This window comes from Nasonia vitripennis (genome assembly GCF_009193385.2).
Source record: "Nasonia vitripennis strain AsymCx chromosome 2 unlocalized genomic scaffold, Nvit_psr_1.1 chr2_random0002, whole genome shotgun sequence".
In the NCBI taxonomy this organism is placed as follows: Eukaryota; Metazoa; Arthropoda; class Insecta; order Hymenoptera; family Pteromalidae; genus Nasonia; species Nasonia vitripennis.
The window spans coordinates 1857523-1883660 of record NW_022279608.1 but is presented as its reverse complement, the minus strand read 5'-3'; the positions used below and the strand labels follow the sequence as shown (position 1 = coordinate 1883660).

At 37.8% G+C, this 26138-nt stretch overlaps 1 protein-coding gene across 16 annotated transcripts in view; it reads right to left on the bottom strand.

The window, feature by feature from the left end:
* Window positions 1-26138, bottom strand: part of LOC100680429 (protein unc-79 homolog) — a 2400004-nt gene that overhangs the window by 1189713 nt on the left and 1184153 nt on the right. For all 16 annotated transcript variants that reach the window (XR_004345182.1, XR_004345183.1, XR_004345184.1 and 13 more), the window contains one exon: window positions 20101-20246. Coding sequence is in view for 13 of the 16 variants with exons in the window: in XM_031923950.1 (XP_031779810.1) it covers window positions 20101-20246 (146 nt within the window). In the remaining 3 variants the exon portion in view is untranslated. The remainder of the gene's footprint in view (window positions 1-20100; window positions 20247-26138) is intronic.

The following is a 26138-nucleotide window of genomic DNA, read 5'->3' as shown; positions in this document are numbered from 1 at the left end:
AATTTCATTCTACTTACAGGTGAGAGTTTTTCCCACCGTCCTAGATAACTCCTCCGAGGTTTGGACGAACACATAAATTTTGTCGCTGGTATTCATGTGCCCTGCAGCCTGCTCGTCGGTAATCATCTGGTTAATTGTGTCGATCAGCAACAGCATTGGAATTTCTTGATTTTCACTTGCTGACTCCATTTTTATCTCCGTATCTCACTGCTTGCAATGTCGCGTTGAAAGTGGCGTTTTTTTTCGATGCATATGAAAGTTTCATATGTTACCATGACGACACTTTTAGCAATCGACATATTCGAACGTTACTGTCAAATGTTATAAGCTACATTCCACTCTAGAAACAGAAGTGCAATTAATCTACTGTAAGCATATTTATTGAATTTAATAATGCTTACTTCGCTCAGTTACGCAACTTTGATTGCAGTATTTGTGTTCCTGCGCCGCAGTTCAACAGTGGAAAAAACATTAGAACGGTCGCGTTTAAGACCGATAGGCTGCGGTTTAAAATACGTATCCTATTTGTTTATAGGACAAGCCGGGAACAAAGATACAAGTAAGAGTTTCCTCCAAGTGCTGGATCTTAAGTCAATCGCAGCAGGGCAAACTTGCAAGCTCGTTAAGAAGGTTTACGCCAAAACGCAGAGTCTCTGAAAAAAGCGGCAGCGCCGCGAATATCGCCAAGTTCTGGGCCAAGACTGCAAGCTTCGGTTTACCCAAAGATAGAAAAAACTTCTCAATAAGCGACCTGACACCCGTGCAACACGACAGTTGGCTCGAGAGTAATTGTCAGACCTCTCACCAGGGCTATCAAGACACGTGCCGACGGTCCTATCAGACGCAGCGTTTGCTCAGCAGATTTTCTAGGCATGTTGGCCGTCGCGCAGTGGAAAGAAAAGTATCTTTAGGATGAGAAGCGACTTACGACACATGCCCTGCCAATGCAGCAGCTAGACAATCTTCACTCAGCGGAAAAGGTGCTTCAGACGTCAGAAATACTAGTAGCCGGCGAGTTCTTCTACTTCTCATATAAATCCCCTCAAGCATAAACAATGCGCCAAAGACTTTGCGATGACCACACTCCAACAACGGCTTCCGGCCTCGTAAGCATTCCCCAGGATAATCTAAGCGCCGCGTCATCTGCTCATCTCAAACAATAGTCAGATATGCTGACTGATTTACATGCTCCAAATAATCTCTCATTCGCGAAAGCTCCAAGATCGCTGCTCGAGTGATCTATCGATATTTCGCTAGAAACTGTGCTTGGATTTTTATAAACAAAGAAAAAGCAGTGCAGCTGACTGATTTACAAGCTCCAAAGAATCAATTTTTAATACGCACTCATTCGCGGAAGCTCCAAGATCGCTGCTCGAGTGATCTATCGACAGTTCGCTAGAAACTGTGCTTGGATTTTTATAAACAAAGAAGAAGCAGAACTGCTGATTGATTTACAAGCTCCAAATAATCAATTTTTAATACGCACTCATTCGCGAAAGCTCAGAGATCGCTGCTTAAGCGATCTATCGACATTTCGCTAAAAACTGGGCTTGGATTTTTATAAACAAAGAAAAAGCAGCACTGCTGACTGATTTACAAGTTCCAAATAATCAATTTTTAATACGCACTCATTCGCGAAAGCTACGAACGCGCTGCTTAAGCGATCTATCGACATTTCGCTAGAAACTGTGCTTGGATTTTTATAAACAAAGAAAAAGCAGCACTCCTGACCAAATTACAAGTTCTGAACAATCAATTTTCAATCCGCACTTTTCCGCGAAAGCTACGAACGCGCTGCTTAACCGATCTATCGACATTTCGCTAGAAACTGGGCTTGGATTTTTATAAACAAAGAAAAAGCAGCACTGCTGACTGATTTACAAGCTCCAAATAATCAATTTTTAATACGCACTCATTCGCGAAAGCTCAGAGATCGCTGCTTAAGCGATCTATCGACATTTCGCTAAAAACTGGGCTTGGTTTTTTATAAACAAAGAAAAAGCAGCACTGCTGACTGATTCACAAGCTCCAAATAATCAATTTTTAATACGCACTCATTCGCGAAAGCTCAGAGATTGCTGCTCGAGTGATTTATCGACATTTCGCTAGAAACTGTGCTTGGATTTTTATAAACAAAGAAAAAGCAGCACTCCTGACCAAATTACAAGTTCTGAACAATCAATTTTCAATCCGCACTTTTCCGCGAAAGCTACGAACGCGCTGCTTAAGCGATCTATCGACATTTCGCTAGAAACTGTGCTTGGATTTTTATAAACAAAGAAAAAGCAGCACTGCTGACTGATTTACAAGTTCCAAATAATCAATTTTTAATACGCACTCATTCGCGAAAGCTCCAAGATCGCTGCTTGAGTGATCTATCGACAGTTCGCTAAAAACTGTGCTTGGATTTTTATAAACAAAGAAAAAGCAGAACTGCTGATTGATTTACAAGCTCCAAATAATCAATTTTTAATACGCACTCATTCGCGAAAGCTCAGAGATCGCTGCTTAAGCGATCTATCGACATTTCGCTAAAAACTGGGCTTGGTTTTTTATAAACAAAGAAAAAGCAGCACTGCTGACTGATTCACAAGCTCCAAATAATCAATTTTTAATACGCACTCATTCGCGAAAGCTCAGAGATTGCTGCTCGAGTGATTTATCGATATTCCGCTAGAAACTGGGCTTGGATTTTTATAAACAAAGAAAAAGCAGCACTGCTGACCAAATTACAAGTTCTGAACAATCAATTTTCAATGCGCACTTTTCCGCGAAAGCTACGAACGCGCTGCTTAACCGATCTATCGACATTTCGCTAGAAACTGGGCTTGGATTTTTATAAACAAAGAAAAAGCAGCACTGCTGACTGATTTACAAGCTCCAAATAATCAATTTTTAATACGCACTCATTCGCGAAAGCTCAGATATCGCTGCTTAAGCGATCTATCGACATTTCGCTAAAAACTGGGCTTGGTTTTTTATAAACAAAGAAAAAGCAGCACTGCTGACTGATTCACAAGCTCCAAATAATCAATTTTTAATACGCACTCATTCGCGAAAGCTCAGAGATTGCTGCTCGAGTGATTTATCGATATTCCGCTAGAAACTGGGCTTGGATTTTTATAAACAAAGAAAAAGCAGCACTGCTGACCAAATTACAAGTTCTGAACAATCAATTTTCAATGCGCACTTTTCCGCGAAAGCTACGAACGCGCTGCTTAACCGATCTATCGACATTTCGCTAGAAACTGGGCTTGGATTTTTATAAACAAAGAAAAAGCAGAACTGCTGATTGATTTACAAGCTCCAAATAATCAATTTTTAATACGCACTCATTCGCGAAAGCTCAGAGATCGCTGCTTAAGCGATCTATCGACATTTCGCTAAAAACTGGGTTTGGTTTTTTATAAACAAAGAAAAAGCAGCACTGCTGACTGATTCACAAGCTCCAAATAATCAATTTTTAATACGCACTCATTCGCGAAAGCTCAGAGATTGCTGCTCGAGTGATTTATCGATATTCCGCTAGAAACTGGGCTTGGATTTTTATAAACAAAGAAAAAGCAGCACTGCTGACCAAATTACAAGTTCTGAACAATCAATTTTCAATGCGCACTTTTCCGCGAAAGCTACGAACGCGCTGCTTAACCGATCTATCGACATTTCGCTAGAAACTGGGCTTGGATTTTTATAAACAAAGAAAATGCAGCACTGCTGACTGATTTACAAGTTCCAAATAATCAATTTTTAATACGCACTCATTCGCGGAAGCTCCAAGATCGCTGCTCGAGTGATCTATCGACAGTTCGCTAGAAACTGTGCTTGGATTTTTATAAACAAAGAAGAAGCAGAACTGCTGATTGATTTGCAAGCTCCAAATAATCAATTTTTAATACGCACTCATTCGCGAAAGCTCAGAGATCGCTGCTTAAGCGATCTATCGACATTTCGCTAAAAACTGGGCTTGGATTTTTATAAACAAAGAAAAAGCAGCACTGCTGACTGATTTACAAGTTCCAAATAATCAATTTTTAATACGCACTCATTCGCGAAAGCTACGAACGCGCTGCTTAAGCGATCTATCGACATTTCGCTAGAAACTGTGCTTGGATTTTTATAAACAAAGAAAAAGCAGCACTCCTGACCAAATTACAAGTTCTGAACAATCAATTTTCAATCCGCACTTTTCCGCGAAAGCTACGAACGCGCTGCTTAAGCGATCTATCGACATTTCGCTAGAAACTGTGCTTGGATTTTTATAAACAAAGAAAAAGCAGTGCAGCTGACTGATTTACAAGCTCCAAAGAATCAATTTTTAATACGCACTCATTCGCGAAAGCTCCAAGATCGCTGCTTAACCGATCTATCGACATTTCGCTAGAAACTGTGCTTGGATTTTTATAAACAAAGAAAAAGCAGTGCAGCTGACTGATTTACAAGCTCCAAAGAATCAATTTTTAATACGCACTCATTCGCGAAAGCTCCAAGATCGCTGCTTGAGTGATCTATCGACAGTTCGCTAAAAACTGTGCTTGGATTTTTATAAACAAAGAAAAAGCAGAACTGCTGATTGATTTACAAGCTCCAAATAATCAATTTTTAATACGCACTCATTCGCGAAAGCTCAGAGATCGCTGCTTAAGCGATCTATCGACATTTCGCTAAAAACTGGGCTTGGTTTTTTATAAACAAAGAAAAAGCAGCACTGCTGACTGATTCACAAGCTCCAAATAATCAATTTTTAATACGCACTCATTCGCGAAAGCTCAGAGATTGCTGCTCGAGTGATTTATCGATATTCCGCTAGAAACTGGGCTTGGATTTTTATAAACAAAGAAAAAGCAGCACTGCTGATTGATTTACAAGCTCCAAATAATCAATTTTTAATACGCACTTTTCCGCGAAAGCTACGAACGCGCTGCTTAAGTGATCTATCGACACTTCGCTAGAAACTGGGCTTGGATTTTTATAAACAAAGAAAAAGCAGAACTGCTGATTGATTTACAAGCTCCAAATAATCAATTTTTAATACGCACTCATTCGCGAAAGCTCAGAGATTGCTGCTCGAGTGATTTATCGATATTCCGCTAGAAACTGGGCTTGGATTTTTATAAACAAAGAAAAAGCAGCACTGCTGATTGATTTACAAGCTCCAAATAATCAATTTTTAATACGCACTTTTCCGCGAAAGCTACGAACGCGCTGCTTAAGTGATCTATCGACACTTCGCTAGAAACTGGGCTTGGATTTTTATAAACAAAGAAAAAGCAGAACTGCTGATTGATTTACAAGCTGCAAATAATCAATTTTTAATACGCACTCATTCGCGAAAGCTCAGAGATCGCTGCTCGAGTGATTTATCGATATTCCGCTAGAAACTGGGCTTGGATTTTTATAAACAAAGAAAAGCAGCACTCCTGACCAAATTACAAGTTCTGAACAATCAATTTTCAATCCGCACTTTACCGCGAAAGCTACGAACGCGCTGCTTAACCGATCTATCGACACTTCGCTAGAAACTGGGCTTGGATTTTTATAAACAAAGAAAAAGCAGCACTGCTGACTGATTTACAAGCTCCAAATAATCAAGTTTTAATACGCACTCATTCGCGAAAGCTCAGAGATCGCTGCTCGAGTGATTTATCGATATTCCGCTAGAAACTGTGCTTGGATTTTTATAAACAAAGAAAAGCAGCACTCCTGACCAAATTACAAGTTCTGAACAATCAATTTTCAATGCGCACTTTTCCGCGAAAGCTACGAACGCGCTGCTTAAGTGATCTATCGACACTTCGCTAGAAACTGGGCTTGGATTTTTATAAACAAAGAAAAGCAGCACTCCTGACCAAATTACAAGTTCTGAACAATCAATTTTCAATGCGCACTTTTCCGCGAAAGCTACGAACGCGCTGCTTAACCGATCTATCGACATTTCGCTAGAAACTGGGCTTGGATTTTTATAAACAAAGAAAAAGCAGCACTGCTGATTGATTTACAAGCTCCAAATAATCAATTTTTAATACGCACTCATTCGCGAAAGCTCCAAGATCGCTGCTCGAGTGATCTATCGACATTTTGCTAGAAACTGTGCTTGGATTTTTATAAATGAAGAAAGCAGCACTCCTGACCAAATAACAAGTTCTGAACAATCAATTTTCAATGCGCACTTTTCCGCGAAAGCTCCAAGATCGCTGCTCGAGTGATCTATCGACATTTCGCTAGAATCTGTGCTTGGATTTTTATAAACAAAGAAAAAGCAGCACTGCTGACTGATTTACAAGCTCCAAATAATCAATTTTTAATACGCACTTTTCCGCGAAAGCTACGAACGCGCTGCTTAAGCGATCTATCGACGTTTCACTTGAAACTGGGCTTGGATTTTTATTGAACAGGAAAAGCAGCGCTCCTGGCCGATTTACAAGTTCTGGAAAATGAAATTTCAATGTGCACTCTTTCGCGAAAGCTCCAAGATTGCTGCTCGAGTGATCTACTGACATTTCGTTAAGAACTGGGCTTGGATTATTATAAACAAAGAAAAGCAGCACTCCTGACCAAATTACAAGTTCTGAACAATCAATTTTCAATGCGCACTTTTCCGCGAAAGCTACGAACGCGCTGCTTAACCGATCTATCGACATTTCGCTAGAAACTGGGCTTGGATTTTTATAAACAAAGAAAAAGCAGCACTGCTGATTGATTTACAAGCTCCAAATAATCAATTTTTAATACGCACTCATTCGCGAAAGCTCCAAGATCGCTGCTCGAGTGATTTATCGATATTCCGCTAGAAACTGTGCTTGGATTTTTATAAACAAAGAAAAGCAGCACTCCTGACCAAATTACAAGTTCTGAACAATCAATTTTCAATGCGCACTTTTCCGCGAAAGCTACGAACGCGCTGCTTAACCGATCTATCGACATTTCGCTAGAAACTGGGCTTGGATTTTTATAAACAAAGAAAAAGCAGCACTGCTGATTGATTTACAAGCTCCAAATAATCAATTTTTAATACGCACTCATTCGCGAAAGCTCCAAGATCGCTGCTCGAGTGATCTATCGACATTTTGCTAGAAACTGTGCTTGGATTTTTATAAACGAAGAAAGCAGCACTCCTGACCAAATAACAAGTTCTGAACAATCAATTTTCAATGCGCACTTTTCCGCGAAAGCTCCAAGATCGCTGCTCGAGTGATCTATCGACATTTCGCTAGAATCTGTGCTTGGATTTTTATAAACAAAGAAAAAGCAGCACTGCTGACTGATTTACAAGCTCCAAATAATCAATTTTTAATACGCACTCATTCGCGAAAGCTCAGAGATCGCTGCTCGAGTGATCTATCGACATTTTGCTACAAACTGTGCTTGGATTTTTATAAACAAAGAAATAGCAGCACTGCTGACTGATTTACAAGCTCCAAATAATCAATTTTTAATACGCACTTTTCCGCGAAAGCTACGAACGCGCTGCTTAAGCGATCTATCGACGTTTCACTTGAAACTGGGCTTGGATTTTTATTGAACAGGAAAAGCAGCGCTCCTGGCCGATTTACAAGTTCTGGAAAATGAAATTTCAATGTGCACTCTTTCGCGAAAGCTCCAAGATTGCTGCTCGAGTGATCTACTGACATTTCGTTAAGAACTGGGCTTGGATTATTATAAACGGAGAAAAAGCAGTGCTGCTGACTGATTTACATGCTCCAAATAAATAATTTTTAATGCGCACGCATTCGCGAAAGCTCCGAGATCGCAGCTCGAGTGATCTACTGACATTTCGTTGGAAACTGTGCTTGGATTTTTATAAACATAGAAAAAGCAGCGCTGCTGACCGATTTACAGGTTCTGAAAAATCAATTTTCAATGCCCACTTTTCCGCGAAAGCTACGAACGCGCTGCTCAAGCGATCTATCGACATTTCGCTAGAAACTGTGCTTGGATTTTTATAAACAAAGAAAAGCAGCACTCCTGACCAAATAACAAGTTCTGAACAACTATTCTCGGATTTTAATAAAATACGGGTAGTGCTACTTTTGGCAGGTTTTAGAGCTACAAAAAATTAATTTTATAATTTTATGGATGAAGAATTAAATTCAAATTGTATAGGTCTTACCTGGCTGACCTCTACATTCATTATAAAACATTCATTCTTTATTACAAATTTAATTTTCATTATAAATCACTTACAGGATCAAGTTAAATGAAAAGTTCATCGATTTATGACTGACAGTGTTATAGCTATGCCAATTACGCATGAATTTTTTGCTCAAGTGTGAGTGTGCGTTTGTCTTTGTCGTATTGCAAATCTGCTAGAGCTTTGCAGGTGTTAGCTGACGAACTAGAAATTTGCTTTTATAGCAGTTTAATATGAGCTGCGTCTCCCCGTACCGATTTTCTTACGTCCGGGTGTAGCCAACTGATCATCTCGAACATCATTATCGTTTCCTATAATGATGCTTGTAGAAAACTTCTGCAGCATTTAGTTGCGATGGCTAGTTGTGGCTTGAGCAGACGTTTGCATCTTCGCGTTAAACTATTGAACAGCAACCTTTGGTTACGGTATCTGCAAAGTCGCTGAGTTCAACCTTGTTGGCCACTTCGGTACTGGGCTATGTAACGGATCTTGCGTATTCATCTTCTGTATTGACGACTGCATTTTAATTAAGAGGTTGAGATGAAGGAGTAAATCATACACAAACGGGTGTCTTTGAACACTCGTTGCAATTCGTTTGATACTTAAAAAATATTGAAAATTTAAAATGAAACAACTCACTTCGTCAAAAACAAGCTGATTAGAAGGTAGAGAGCAAATTCACTGAGTAGGAGTAGTATGGGATCGCGCCGATGGAAAAGGATTCGCGACAGGATGTAGGAGAGGTTGGCAAGTTGACCAGCAGCCCGAATAAACTTCTTACACGATCTGTCACGTAAAGAATTTGTATGGATTATACTTTTTATTTGCACAATGAGCACGCGTTTAAATTGTCCTAATTGCCGTTCAAACTGGCCGCTTACTAGATTATGGTTCTGAAAATTGTAACTTATATCTAAAAATTAACAATCAAGTAATTTTTTTTCTAAAGCACTAATGAAAATAATGCTTTAAAATTCTTTTACAATACAAACTTAGCATACACACTCAATTATTCGGCAGATTTTGCTCACAAACCCAGAGAATTGTTGATGACGTTTAAAAAGGAACGTTCGAGTCAGGCCAAGGACGCCTGACATTCAAGATCTCAAACTAACTCGATACCTCTCCAAAATTCAGAGCACTATGTTTTTTTTAAATTCTGAGACTGGGCTTGGATTTTTATTGAAAAGGAAAAGCACCGCTGCTGACAGATTTACGAGCTCCGAAAAATCAAATTTCAATGCGCACTCTTTCGCGAAAGCTCCGAGATCGCTTCTTTAGCGATCTACCGACGTTTCGCGAAAAACTGTGCTCGGATTTCGGAGTCGAGCGTTGTGACAGGGACACCTCTAGCAGACGAACTAACCTTGAGTCATAACAATAACAAACCGGTGTAGTACCGTCTGGCTTCGGTCCGCCCTGTTCCGCTTTCCGCTGCGGTCGCCATGTCTAGCTCTTGCGAACTAATTCACATCTTACAAAATTTATTTCGTTAATTATTAAAAAATAAAATCTACACCTAACGATAATGTTTTTTGGTGGTTTTAAGCATTATTGGTCACGGCCTATGCGATGGAAGGGTAAAAAACATCCTGCCATACTTTTTTTTGCACTTATTATTTTTAGCCTCGGACAATTTTTTTACTGATAAATCCTATCGAACGGAGCAAACGACAGAAGCTAGAGCTAAGTTTACTCTAACTTTTCACTAAAAAAGATTTGTTTGCACCCCCGCTAATTTTGCTAAAATCACCAATTTAAGTATCTGTACGCTTGATCGTAGACATACTGTATATGCGTGTGTGTGTGTGTGTAGGGGGGGGGGGGTGTTGTTGGTCTGCAAAGATTACAGTTATTGTTGAATAATTAATTTTTACAATATATTTTTACGAAATATAGGAATGTTAGGGTAATAGCGAGTTTACCGAACTAACAATGTGATGTTGCAAAAAAGAAACACGGGTGCTGGCTTACTCTCCCATACGGGTGAGATCAGTACAACCGACTATCGCAGCAGAACTCTCTGATTTTATAGAATTGATTACAGTCGGAAAATATTAATTGAGACAACTTACTTGATTCTTATAGACGAAGGTAATTGTTGACTTGATCCGAAACAACACCAAATTATTTGCAAAATTAGAATGACTGTCTCTCTAAAATCAGTTGGGTTTCCTTCCTTCAGAACAATTAGTTAAGACGTCAAATAAATTAAAACTCAATGGGCTGAATTTCTTTTCTATGACTTTATTTATTAGGTTGAAAAACTTCTAATACACCACGTACAACTTTGACTATAAAACTCAAATCGAAACTTTGACTAAAACTCTAGTATCAAACTGTAAATTGAACTCGATGCGGTACTCAAAAATGAACAAATGCGTCCTTCTTTGAGGAGCGTACATACTGTAATGAAAAAGTCAGGGGAGGCAAGCTTGAAGAAAGCGTCACAGTTTTCTCCCACACAGGATCTTTACTTTACACAGGGAGAAATTGTTTTGGTTTTGGGTTTTTTCGTGTATTCGTTAAGCGTCGAAGTTTCTGGATTTTTCCGTTGGCTTTGTTTGATTCTATATAATAATTCTGAATATTCATCCAGAAACTTCGTCCACTTAACAAGGAATCTTTCTAGAAGGCATCGTTTTCTGAAATAAAGAATTTTAAAATTATTAAGTGTCCCGGTAGCGCCACGAAGTCGGATTCGAGAAGCAGACGAAGATGCGGCGCTCGTGACACTATTTAATTTTATATTGGTGTTTGGATTTTTCATGATACAGAAAAAAATGCTGGTCGTTACTGCTTGTGAGTTTTTTTAGCTTATCAATATGTTTTCTGAGCTAAACTATGATTTCCAACAAAAATTTTTGTGGAAAAGCCGTTTCGTTTCATAATAAACGAGTTTATATATTGTACGAAATATATTGCGCGCTGTAGATTTTTGTATCTACGTATAAATATCGGCCATGAATGCGGTCTAAGGTGACCGATAACAAAGTCAGGCAATGCGCACTGTACTTCTTAGTGCATCTTCCGAACGGAAGAGCCCCGGGAGGGTGGCATTTCTGCCAGGGCAGTTGGGTGAACCCTGAGATTTCGGTAGCCTCGGTATACCCCCCACGAGAGGAAGGGGGAAGGATCAGTAAGGTTCCGAGCTGTAACTAGTCCAGTGATTGAAGGACCATCCGGTTGGCGAAGATCAAAACTAGTATACCCAGGCCCTTGTAAGCTAGTCGGGCTCTAACTAGCTGCTTGGGACTCTAGCCCTGGGAACGCTCCGGCGTAATGTATGGTTGGCCAATGCCAGAACGAGTGGGACGTTTAGAACGTGGTAGCTTGCTTAGTACACTCCGGTGGAAACGTTTGTGAACTCTCTACTGGGGAGGCTAAAATCTGTACCACGGGGTCGGGGAGCTGCAGGATAGAAATCCTGTCCCGACAGGGTAAAGGACTCGTGGTGGCGGTGGTTAGCCCGCATGCTGGGCAGAAAGTTTAACTTTCGATGTGTGAGTTGCAGTGTACAACTCGGGTATTGACCTGCAGAGTCATGAGGGATTGGATGGATCCCGACGCCCATCCGAGCGACAGGTTGACTTCCCACTTAATGTCACCAGGCATCGGTAAGTCATCGAATGTTAACGTGCATTCTTTGATCGCGTTGGCCGAGCGTATCTCGGCCCCGCGCCCCATGGGGGGCTGTGTGGGGAAGCTTAATGCATAGCCCGCACGTTAAACAACCGGATTAATGTACTTCTTAGTGCAAAAATGTTCAAATCAGTTATGTTTACTATCCAGTTACATTCGGTCGACAATGTCGCAATCGAGGTAGGGCTCTCCGTAGCTTTCATTGTCTTAGTATAAAAACTTATTCTAGACAAAAAAGCTATAAAGCGTATCACCAAGACCCTGTCATCGGCGATCTCATGCACCTGTATACAATACACGAGAGATATCGATATTCCCGTGATAAAAAGCCCAGTATGCACTACCTGAACCCCATCATTATGTATTTTATTTTTAGAACAAGTTTAAGGTTCTTAAATAAGTTCGCTTAAAAAGACGCGAAATCTCTAAAAAAAAAACTTAACTAAAGTAAAAAGCTTAGGCGCGTTTAATGTTTTGCGAATCATCATGCATGTCAATAATTTTGTTGACTGTGAAATTATAGATTAAAAAACAACTGAGATCAATTTAAAAAAGTCAAGTTTACAATCAAATTATTTTATTTATAATACGGAAAACAAAAAATCATTATGTTTAATTAAGAGGTAAGTCGAATAATTGGTAATTTAAACTTAAGTAATATATTGATCAATTACAAATAACTCTCACGATATTTATTACGTAACTTGCAATGCCCCTTTCGAAGTTCCCTCTCGGAGGCTGTTGCCGTCGCGATATTCGCATTCAGCGATCCCCAAAATCCCCAAGTAGCAAAGCTGGACTCATTTAATAAATACTATGCATCGAATGCGTCCTTTTATTATATATACATTTTATTTCTAATTCGATTTGATTTTTCGCGCAAAAATTGAAAAGAAAAACACGATACAAAATTTTGGTCAGCCATAGAATGATAACGGATCGTTTTCACGATCCGTTATCATTTTTTACGAAACTTTTTTTAAATAAAAGTTTTCTAAATGTCATTGTAAGTAACATTGATTCGCCTGATAAAACAACGTATTTGAATAAGATATGAATTTTTGAATATTTTGTATAGGTTACAAAACTCCATTTCAAAGAATATAAGGTTGCGTTGCGCCCGACAGTGCGTATAGTACTCTAGTACTTATACTTGCCATCGGGGGCGCTACCGCGTATCTTGTGCGTAGTAGTTGTTATGTGCATAAGAGTGTTAGAGCGGGTTGATTAATAATTCTTAACTGTTGTGCGTCCTAGGACAACAGTTAAGAATTAAGGGGGGGTCTGGCGTAGCCAGCCCAGCTGGACACGGCATATAGCGGTATTTTTACTTCCCTCCTAAGGCGAGTTAAGTGTTAACATTTTTGTGCTGAGTTTTTCTGAAGTAGGAATAACTCCCCGGATCAGTCCGCAAGGAAGATCCCCGGGTGCACTGGATTAGTAGAAATTATAATGGTGAATAAAATATACTCTATTCCTGTGAAGCGTCTCAATAGATTTGTCGCACCATCATGAATACTAGCCTTCTTCTGAACAGCGTGGAGTACGTGGAATCTACTGACTTTTTATTAGATAGGTGTGTAGAGTTTTAGGAGGAAATGCCTACTGACTACCGCAGCTCGAGGTGCGAGCATGCCAGATAAGACGTGCTCGAGAAGATAAACTCAGTAACGGCTATCACACGTAAAAAGGAATAGTGAGGATCAGCGTCGATTAACATGGGTTATTATATCTATTGCTATGAGGAACAACGAGGAACAAGCTCGCTGTTTCTTATAGCTATAGATATACTAACCAGTGTTAAATTCATCGCTGTTCCTCGCTATTCCTCCTATTGCTTTTTATATGTGATGGCCCTAACGCATTTGCATATACGCAACGCTGTTACTAAGTTTAATCGCGCGCAGACGCGCCCGAAGAAACACGAGCGGCATGAGTCCCTATAAACCAGAGGGAGAGCGCGCGCGCCCGAAGCGGAAAAGTAGGCGTAGCTGCACTACCGAACTACTGCAGCTCGCTGCTCACACTCATACCTACAAAAATTAAAATTCGAGGTGTCGGACCCTGTTGTGAAGCGCAGGCTCGTGTGACGCTGCCTTGGCTCTCTGGTATATATCCAGCCACTGGATACGGACGTTGCACGTTTAAAGTATTTTTGTTTCAAATTATAATTTAAAATTTATTTTGTTGACAGTCATAGTTTCTTAATATTTCAAGTTTTTATTACTATTGCGATATATATTTTGACCAAGCGACGTTAGGAGTGAGGTGAATCGTGCTAGTAATATATTAATTCCTGTTCGAGCTACAGATCCGCCTATCCTCCAAAAATTGCTAAAGCAGATTTCATACTCCTGTAGTAAAAAAGCGTGCGTTAATGCAGCGTGTAGTTGTAAAAAACATGGTGTAAAATGCACGAATCTATGCGCGCACTGTCACGAGGACACGTGCTTAAACCTGCATTCTAATGATGTACTGACAGAATTCGACGAATCAATATCCGATCATGATTCCAACAATGAACTAGATTTTCTAACTATCCCAAATATTGACTTTAGTAACGAGGAAGTCGAGTATTCGATTCCAGCTAAAAGAAGAAAATGAATACAAAAATCTAAAAATAAAAATCAATTGTATACATTCTATCATTATATTGCATTTGAAGTTATGTAAAATATTTGTAAATGTTTAAGATATCTTGGAAAATTGTAATATGAATTCTTATAAAAATCATGCAACAGCATATTATTTTTTCACGAACCGTAAATTCCTAGTCCAGAATCCAATTCCTCGAAATATGTTATCTAAAAAAATAAAAAAAAAATAGCTAAAGTAGTTGTTAAGATAATTATACGTAAAGATTCGATCGTTGCGCCCATCGCGGCTCTCGTACTATTTGCAAGTTAAGGCAAAAGTGGCACACCTTGCGGATATATTCGAAAGCTTTGAAAGTTATACCAAAACAAATGATCATAACCTCGCAATGATACACACTGATACAGTCATTCTGCTTCGAAATACAGTTCATATTTAACAAAAAAATAATATTTTATAAAATGTCGAAAGTGTGGACAAAAAGACAATGTTGTGTGAAAAATTGTACTACTGCTGCTGGATCCGGCGTGCTCATGCATCGTTTTCCAAAAGAGGAAGAAATTCTGATGAAGTGGATATATATATACATATGGTACCTATTCAAAATCAACAATACTCCTACAATGTGTTTACATTTACCACTGTTGCCAGCTTTGCAAGTGCAGTGAGCTATTATTTTCTTTTTTTTTGTTAACTTCACTTATTTCTATATTAATTTCATGAGGGTACGCTGACAGTGAAGAAGTTTGCAAGCATAATGCAAAATATTTGTCAGTTTGTGGATTTTGTTTAACTCCACTATGTCCACATAATAATACATGATTAGCATTAACAATTCTGCTTCCTTCTTCAAAAGGTCTCGTACCCCCATCAATATAAGATATTAGTTCAAAAATTTCTACTATTGAAGCCATTACGCTACATAATATTTTGTTCTCAACTTCTATTTCTTTAAACTAGTATTATCATGTTCAAACCTGCCTCCAAAGATCACGTGACATGGTATAACTTTCAGAGCCGATGACAGCACCCTCTTGCGGTGCCTTAATTTGGGAATATATATGCGCGCATTTTATTAAAAAACGAAAATATACGTTTTGTTGGTATGCCTGACTAGTTGCAAATTCCGTTTTTAAAACTTTAATCGGACACTTACACGAGCATCCAGCCCTCCTCCGAAAAAATGGCCAAAAATATTGAAATTGCGATTGTGCAAAAATTATTCGTTCAAAATTTAGGTTTAGCACACACATACTACATATAAATAGCTAACTGTATCTCAAGATTCAATTCTTAGTATTAAAAAATTGCGAATTTTTCCAAAACCGTCAAAATTTCCGGTTTTACCAGATTCCTTCAGTTCTAATTATCAAATCGAATGATTTGACCTCTCATTCTCTTCGTAATTTTATTTTCTACAATTCATCTTTTAACCTTATTAAGGGCACGGATACAGCTTAAATTGTCAAAAATGAAAGATTCAATTTTTTGTTTATATTTTTCCTCAATTGTTTAAAAAATAAATTAAACTATCAAATATATTCAGGTATAATGTAAAAAAGATAAAACAATGTTTACATGTGCCATATTATCAGGTATGACATTTCTTTGAAGGCCAAAATCCAGAATTTCCATTTTTCAGCCACCGCAGACTTACTCAAGATTTGGACTTCGAAGGGCACTTTAACACTAATAGATATACTTCAAACACATATAGTTTCCAGATAAATGTGGAGTTTTACAACAAAATATTATTTAAAAAAGTTGACTAGATGTTAATATAAAATTTGTTACTTTTTAAAGTGTTTAAACAATTTTTGTTGATTATTTTCAGAAAACTTATTTGAATAATTGGATTTTGGCCTTCACAGAATTGTCATACCTAATAATATGGCACATATAAACATTGTTTTATCTTTTTTACATTATACCTGAATATATTTGATAGTTTAATTTATTTTTTAAACAATTTAGGAAAAATATAAATAAAAAATTGGATTTTTCATTTTTTGACAATTTAAGGTGTATCCGTCCCCTTAAGATTGCTCGAAAATTTTCCATTTTATATGTATAAAACCAAAAAAAGAGCAAATTTTGCATGTAAATTGTTAATAACATATTAAAAATCACGATTTACGTGTTGCAAAGTGTGTAAAATTCATCTACTAACTCTCCTTCTCAAAATCGCAGTTGGTTTTCAAGTAGTTTTAATTTCATAAATAAATGCTCTATTGCTTGGCCTATAACATACCAGATATGTTAATACTCCTAAAGCAATGTATTGATTATTAGAATATCAAATGCATGAATTATTTCCCCTTCTATATAGATTAGCAGTACATCTTATAAATAAACAATACGTTTATTTTAAAGAAGGCTGTAAAGAAATGTTATTTATTAAAAATTTAAATACAACATCAACTGCATGGTTTCTACTTAATCAGCCTGATGAAAATGCAAAAAATTATTTACAAAAAGATATACTACACATGTACTTATTAATTAAATGAAAAAAGAATGGACAGCAAGAAAAAATTATATAAACCAATTTTTATCCGATTGTACACTGTTAATCGAAAAAACCGTGAACTATTTTATTTAAGACTATCGTTATTCACCTTACTCCTAACGTCGCACGGTTAAAAAATATATTGCAATAGTAATAAAACTCAAGTTTTGTGAAAATCTTTTTTCCTAATGTCAATTTCTAACAGAGGAGAAGGGGGGAAGTAATAATTTTCAATTATAAAGATTTGAAACACGAAAATTACGCATTAATTTATAATGTAAAGGGAAAATTATGAAACTGAAAATCTTAAAAAACTATGGCAGACAAAAAAATAAATTTTGCATTTTAAATTTAAAATAAAAAAACTCTTATCTCTTCTGTATATTTTCTAATATTTCAATTATCAGTAAACTTACTAATAGTATAACACTCGGTTAATACTTTTCTGCCGTGTTATAACCAAGGCCAGAAGGACCCTGTTTATTGTAAATTAACGTCGGGCGTGCAGAAGGCACGGCTCGGCCGACTCAGATCATGCACGTGTTTTTACACGAGCCCGCGGAGGCGGCGTAGGTCAGGTCGTAGGAAATAACACACGAGAAGTTTAGATAAGGAAATGTATATTCAATTGTAACTATACACGGAGGTGCAAACGCCGCACACTTCGACGAACGATAAAGAGAGACGAGAGATATTACCCCGTCGACGTGAGAGAGTGAGAGTGCAGGTACTTACAACTCAGTAGTGGCAGTAGTAGTTGACGCAACGGACGCGGTCCAGTTTCAGACGTGGAGATGCAACAGTTCGGACGAGCGTCGCAGCGACTCGTCGGTAACGCACGGATGAATATCGTTCGCTCTCGGGATGCTCGCAGGACTCACAACAAACCCGTGTATAGTAGTAGCGCGAGCTACTCGTGTGGATAGCGCAGCGAGACTAACTCTAGTCGCGGCTCTCCCGGCCGTCGGCACATCGTTGTCATATCTCGCCAACGCTGTGCGGCCAGGCGACAACCGCGCTACCTATGCTCTCACTCTCTCTGTCTCTATCTTGCCTCGTCTCTCGTTCTCGCTCGTTTCGGCGCTCGTTGGCAGCTTGCTGAAACAATAATCTTATTACAATTAGTACATGATTAGCCGTTAGACATTTGACGTTCACTCGGCCGTCACAATAGATAGGTGAAACTTTCTACTTAACATTTTAATATCCATTAAATAGAACAGAAGAAACTGCATGTAATATCTCACGTCAATCTGCATATGGAATGGAGCTTCAAATAACAGAAGTTATTGTTTGGGACAAAATATCAATGACACCTACATGTGCTTTTAATGCAGTTGATGGAATTTTCTTCGATAATTTTAAGAGTGACAAAATTTTTGGAGGTAAAATTGTGATAGTAACAGGTGACTTTAGGCAGACTTTACTAGTTATATGATCCCGTATAGCACCTAATCTTTAAGTAACATTCCCTAAAGCTTGCATTGGCAGACTTGGCAGATTCAAAAATACCATAGCAAGATTATATAATATTCTGGGTACTCTCCAGGATTTCATTTTCAAAAAACAATATGTGTATTGCAGCATTATTGTCTGAAAATTATTTGCAATATCGTGCCAATATTGTAAAATAAAGATAAAAAACATTAAATAAAAATGCTTACATAATTGTTTTAATTTAATGTTTTTTACCTTCACTTTACAGTATTGACACAATATTGCAAATAATCTTCAAACAATAATTGTATTAATTATTGATTAACTATTGATTAACTATTGATTAATTTCCGATTCACCCCTTAAGAGTAGTTAAGCAAATATCCATTATTCCGGCTACTTTCTGTTAATCTTCGGTATATTTCCGGTTCATTGCCGGTTATTTTCGGTCATTTCTGGGTCATTTTGTATTTTCTTCGATTACTTCTGGCAAATTTCCGGTTGACTTCCGGTCTACTTCCGGTCTACACTTGGTCGACTTTCGGTCAACTTCTGGTTTACTACTACCCCTTAGGAAGGGTAGTTTTAGAGATGAAGTGTTCAAGCTACGTGCAGGTTATGCGATCTCATTCAGGAACCGTGCCTGTGCAGGTCCCAACGAACATACGCGCTCAGTCGCAAATCGTCAACCCAAAAGCTCGTTTTCCCCTTCGAGACCCTTGGAGCATCTTTTGATCATCAAAAAGCACTCGGAGCATATTTGATCGTCTAAAAACCCTGCGAGTATCTTTCGATGGTCAAAAAACCCTCGGAGCATATTTCAATCGTCGAGAAATACTCGCGAGTACTTTTTGATTGTCGAAAAGCACTCAGAGGAATTTTGATAGTCGAGAAACACTCGTGAACACTTTTCGATCGTCGACGCGGTTTCCCGAAGGAGATCGCACAACTTGCACGTAGCAGACGACGCACTAACCTCGAGTCACAATAGTCCGGAAGTACGTCCCTGGCGAAAAAAACCACGTGCTTTATCACGTGATTATTTGGCGTGATTTATCACGTGATATATCAGGTCAGAAATCACTCGTAAAATTTAAATGTTTGTTTATATTGAAATAAATTGTTTATTTTCTATCTGAATAATTATAAATTTTTTATGATATTGATAATTCATATAAATAAATCGGAATAAAATATAAACAAAATTTTCCTGACCAAGACTGGAACCCCTGTCCTCCACTTGACAATCCAATGTCTTACTACCTCAGCTATTTGTGCTGTTGCAAATTGTAAACATCTAATCAAATCATACACAAAAAAAATAATCATATTTATCATTTTATATAGTTTATATGGATACTGTAAGATGAATAATTCAAAATTGATTTAAAATTAAATGAACACAAGGTTTATCGTGTAATTATGGTTTTAAGCATTATTTGCCACGATCTATCGAATGAAAGCGCCTAGAACATCTTACCACACTTTTTTATGCATCATTTTATTAAACCTAGGGCCGTAAAAAAACATGATTTAAACTTTATTATTCCCTAAAAATTTTATTTGCTACAACGCTAGTTTTCCCAAAATCACCAAAAAAGATACGTGTCCGCTTTATCTGGGACATACTGTAGATATAAACTTGAAAATCTGCTGCATTATTTGTGGCTAGTAAATTGACCTGACCAGTCAAGGAATAGAAAATATAAATTAATCTAATTTAGCCTATGTTTTAATGTATAGGTAGCGGTTACTTCATTTGAAGATAAATTTATAAAAACCTACTTACTTGATCAGATCGTGAAAGAAACTGCATTAATAAAAACACAAGAAGATGTATAGTTTCTTTATCAGACTCTTCTAAATCAATTACTTTGTGAGTAAAGCTCGGGTAATTACTGTCTTCTAATACACTAAATGATGGGACGTGAACATCTAAAACAAATTGTCTCAATTACTGTAAATGCTAGCTGACTTTAGTTGTTAAGAATTATCTTTATCTCACCTAATTCATTACGTAATTTAGATAAAATTATTTAAAACCTTATTTTGCAACGTACAATTTATAGTTTTCCTAAATTTTTGTTTTTCTAGCACGAGGTATTTGGTATTTGTAGATCTTCATTTTGGTCAGTAAACTCACCCTCGTGAAAAACCTACTCGCTTGGATAGTAATCACCTGAATAACAGCGGGGTTGGAACGAGAAATAATCGCGAGTACTTTTTTTAATTTAAAAAATTTTATACTTTTCCCCCGAAAATTTTCTCATTTTTCCCGCAACCCGATAACACTCGCGTCTCGACGAACACCGAGGATATCTTGCCAGACCTGGAGAAATGCGCCAGTGTGCTTGACTCTCTGATACGACTCCCCAGCACTGCTGACCACCTAGAAGCAACAGGAAAATTCTGTAACCTTAGTCGACACCGCGGAAAGAGCTGCTTTCGAGCCTGTGCTACACGCAACACCACAGCCGAGCAAAAAGGGGAAGTAACTTTGGGACTCAAGTGTCGCGCACTACTACCGCCGGAAATGTAAGCGCCACAGATCCCAAACCAAGATTGTAGAAAAGTAGGGATGAGATTGTTGCAAAAAGAAAGACGCTTAACACCGCGACCCCCGTGTTAACGCAACTACCAACACCCTCGCCACCCATACAGCATCCTGTGGGAGGAATTACTGGCAGTGTAGTACACAGCTCCGCTCGAAGGCACCACGGTAGAATTCGAGACCTTCATGTTCAGCGACATCATGTTTTGAATTCTGCGTATATTTATCTTTTTTGAAGTAAACACTTCTATAGACTCGCTAGGTACACTTCGACCAGGGAGTGAATTGGCGAGAAGCAACCATCACGGCGGTGCGACAGACCAATTGTCACAAAAGCAACTGCAGCTCTCTCCATCCACCACGCTCTCTTCGCCACTTGTAGCGTGCTCGCACAGCCATGCACAACTCTCTTCCCCATATCAGCCGCACTTTCTTACACGCGCTGCAAGCAACAATCAAGCGTTTTTTTGGCTCTACCCGCTGTTGAAAAACGAGTCTTTTCTGCTCACAAGCCATCCCAGATGACTTAAAATTATTCAATTTTGCAGAAATTGATAGTGTTCTAGCGTGGGTTTCAGCTGACACGCGCCTTAAGGGATAAAGGTGTTTTTATGTGCTGTTTTTTAACCTCCAATTTCATTGTTTTTTTTTGCGCGATAAAATCTTGCAATGTGATTGCGACGTAAAAAGCGCTGAAAATATATTCGCAGGAGATTTTCGAGTACCTTCGAACTTGAAAATCGTACTGCGATCATTCCTATTTCAAGGGTGGAAATAAGGTTGCAGAGATAAAACAAGGACTCAAAAACCTTCTGCGAATATATTTTCAGCGTTTTTTAAAATTTTTTTAGAACTTCGCTTTCCAATTTCTACCATTGAAATAGGGGATGACGAGCAAGTGGTTATACGTGTAGTACCCTGCAAAATTTCCTAATCGCACACTGGTCTAAAGTGGGATGGAACCAAGTTGCAAGATTCCATAGTGTGAAAAATAATGTTATTAAAGGTTAAGAAACAGCACGTAAAAACAGCTCTATCCCTTACGGTGCGTGATAAAAGCAACTTACGCGAGAACACTATCAATTCCTGCAAAATACTTTTTTATAACACGTGCATCTAAAAGACCATTTTCGGCGCCTATAAAGAGGACCGAAAATAGGGTTTTCCAAGCGTCAGACAAAAAGTAGAGTAAGAGTCCCTGGTCATAATGTATGTATAAATTAACCCATTTTCGCCCCCTATAGGGTAGTATGAGCTTGAAATAATCTGAGAATCGGAAATAGAGAGGACCGAAAATGGTCGTTTTCGCCCCTTTTAACCAATTAATTTGTTTATAACTTTTGAAGTCTCATTTTTTCGGCCGAGAACTCCCAAAATTCAGATTTAGCAGCCAAAAACACGTCTAAAAAACTTGGGTTTGAATATTAGGAATCAAAAATAGCCACGAAATGCATGGCCAATGCCTAGTCTATAGCGAATAAATACATTGATTGTCAATATATTAATTCAGCAATTTTCGTTTATTGTTGAAGTTTTGCTTCATTTAAGTTGCACAGAGATCAATTATTTTTGTAACAAAAGTTTATTGTCTACTTAGACGCATCTGCGCATGCGTGAGAATGACGTTACAGAAACTTATGGATCACAGTGCCGCCATACGGCGAAAAACTTTCTGTAAGTTTTCAGGATTTTCTCAACATTGCTCAACACTCCTTTTCTATAGTCTTCCTGGTTATGGGGTTTGAGTGAGGATAAAAATTTTGAAAAATAAAAATTAAGAATAGTAAAGTTTATTTATTTATTTATTTATTTAACTCCAGAGTTACAAAACAATCGCATTCGATACAGAGTTGATATTATTTGCACAATAACACACTATAACGACGCAATCCTGCAAAGAAAAACAATATTTCCTGTTCGCAGGTCTGGATTAACAATACTAAAAATTTATGAGTACTGGTTAGTTATTACTGTTTCTTCAGCAATAACATCCAGTCATACAACATACCATACAATGTCCATTCATGCTTAAGGATAACATGAAACCATGTCGGACTTCCAGACACAGTTCATACCACCCTTCTCATTCATACAAACGTAGGTCGGGTTACAAGAATCCTTAGACTCTCTTCGTCCCAACTCTGATGACAATATATATTATTTTCTGATAAAAAAAATTTAACAGTGATATATAATTCTTTTATTATTAATACATAAAAATTTTATTAACATTTTCTTATTTATTAGTATGTGATTCTATGATTTGGTCTTTTATACGAGTAATGCTACGAAGACATTTTTTTTTTGTTTATCCGGAGAGTTGGAGAAATGCTTAATGCACCATGACAGAAGCCGTGCGAGGCTCCCCGTGTGTGAGACTCCTAGCGCGGGACAACGCCAGGCATACTCACTAAAACTCCACCTCTCGTAGGGCCGCGAAAACCCCCCCGGTAGCCACTTTCGCATTCCTTCGGGGGGTCGCCTGTCTTAAGCTGTGCTAGCCGTCAACTAGTCTTGTAAATAACCGTCATTGTTTTTCGCACTATCAACAAGTTATCCGTTGCTCCTCTCTTACCTGCCAGGTGGGCCCGCCGTCTCAATGCCCCCCAATAAAAAATTGTTTGAGATGGTATTGTAAACTAGAGATGAAAAATAATATTTTATTTTAAAGGAGACGGATAATAAGGCAGCAACAGAGAACAAAAAGATTTTTTTCCGTTATAAAAAAGTATAAACAAAATGTTTATTTAACTAAACTAGTTATAAAAAATTTAAAAAACATAAAAAACTCTTATTTAATACCTAATAAAAAAAGAAACTTTGGCGTCAATGCCTTAAAACAAAAAAATTAATCTGGACGTAAAAAATAAGACTACACGTCGGTGTCGTCATCTATGAATTTAAAAAATTCCTCCAACGCCCGCATTCCGTCATCCACGACCTTCTTTACGCCCTCAAATATTTGCGAGAGTGGGGCTAGCTGTCTCTGCTGTTGGGAAGAGGCCCCGGCGTCACCTTCCCCTTCCTCCTCTTGGCCGCTTGTCGTTGTGGTGGTGGTGGCGGGGGCATCAGCAGGCTGTCTGTCAGCTAAGTCGTGGGCGGCTGTGGCGGGAAGACGTCAGCGGTGGTGGGATGGCAACGGGGTGGAAGGTGTCGGCGGTGGTGTGTCGTTGGCCAGTACGCTGGCTGAGTCTCTGAGTAATGAGCATCTAGCCATCCTGAGGGATATGAAACTTCTAATAATATTTAGGCAGGTCATATACAAAGACTTCATCAGTTTTTGATGCTGCTGATGAAGGAATAGGATTTTAGGATTTGGTGATAGTACAAATATAAATCCAGTATTCATGATATATTTTATGCTTTATTTATAAAAATCCTTATTTTTTATATGAGTATACATATTGTATTATAGCTAAAACTTATATAAAAGCTCTTATAACTTATAATTTTTATTTATTACATGAGTATATATTCTTATAACTAAAATATATGTATTAAAAAATTTTTTAAATAAATACATGAAAATTCTTGAAGAAATACAATAGTGATATTGGCATCTAAACATGTTAACCCTTAAGAAGAAATGTGAAATACCGTGCCTATATATATATATATATATATATATATATATATATATATATATATATATATATATATAGTTACTTAACCTATACGTTGATGTGACCATTTCAATGCAATTATAAGTACGCAACTAAACAGCTAAAGCTAAACGCAGTATAAATCTGTGCCATTTTTTCTTGACTGTAAACACTCATCCATCGATCCATTGTTGTTAATGTTTCTATGTAAATCTATTTTTTGTAATTATATCTATCATATCAAAAATCCTTAAAGTTAGTACAAGTTATAGAATTTAGCAAATAATAATAATAATACAAAATAAATGTATATATGCGAACGCAGTGCGCTCCCGACAGCACAGTATATAAAACTTATACTTGCCATCTGGGCGCTCCCAACGGTACAATGTATACAACTTATACTTGCTATCGGGGCGCTAACGCACTCCTTGACATAGTCTTAAGCTAAAAGTGATCGCCTATATATATATATATATATATATATATATGAGACGTTTCACGTCAACCGGACCATCAGTGCACCCAAAATTTGGGTTAACCTAACAAGACGTTTGAGGTCTCAAAATGATCATCTGGTCAAGGGCTTTTGAAAAAGTTCAGGCCTTTTCAAAAATCCAATGTGGCGCATAAAATATGAAGCCTGAAACCCACGTTTTCATAGCACATTCAACAAAAACAATAGTAAAAATGTTCTAATTTGTGAAATATCCCACCAAAAAGCATGTACAACTTATGATAGGACATATTATTGACAATGCTGACGGAATTCCAAAATCAAAAATGGCGGAATCAAATTGGTGGACATTATACCGCCACTAAACCAATTTTACCGCAACAAATGATTTTAGATCAATTTAAAGTATCGATATGGGGGTTGTGAGGTAAATGGTTATAAATGTATTATCGGAATCAGTATTTGTGCACATGAATCTTATATTTTTCCGGTCTATTAGATTTAGAATTATCTGTCTGCGGTTTTTGCACTTACATTTTTCTATTGTTCTGTGTATATGTATATGCCTGCGTGGATGAAAAAAATATATAATTTAGCCAAATGAATCAATCTTTAATGACATTTTGTGCACTCTTATCAATTCTGGCTCCTCGTTCGTGTTTTTACTGGTGATAAATGGTTTTCGCCGATATCATAAATTACTCTGTTCCTAGGTTCATTGGCATTTGAGTAATGCATGACTTTCAACGTTTCATTATTTTCTGGGATAAATCCATGCCCCATTTGTATGTTTGTGACAGGTGGACAGTTTTTAAATCTCTTTGTTAGGAATTGACGAGTTTGTTCGTGATCTTTTTTGGTGTATAAGAAAAATGTTATATTGAATGATCGCCCATTAGCCCATGAATAAAGAGCTTTAACATCTAGTATTGCTTTATTTTTTGCAGCTTGTAAGCTCGTTCCTGTAGCTTCTCTCTTTACTATCGCTCCAACTCCATCGCAACTACCTTTTCCGTGTGCTGTTGCAAAACAGTGCCATTCAGCATCAACGCCAAAATCTCTCTTATGACTCATTAAACTACTCATTTGATAACGATTTTTAAAATGCTGTTTAGCACCATCAGTAGCATATATTACCTTTTTTACTGTGGGACAAACCTTGCGAATTTCAGGTATAAGCTTTTGCTGCATTATGTATACTGCAGTGGCATCATGAG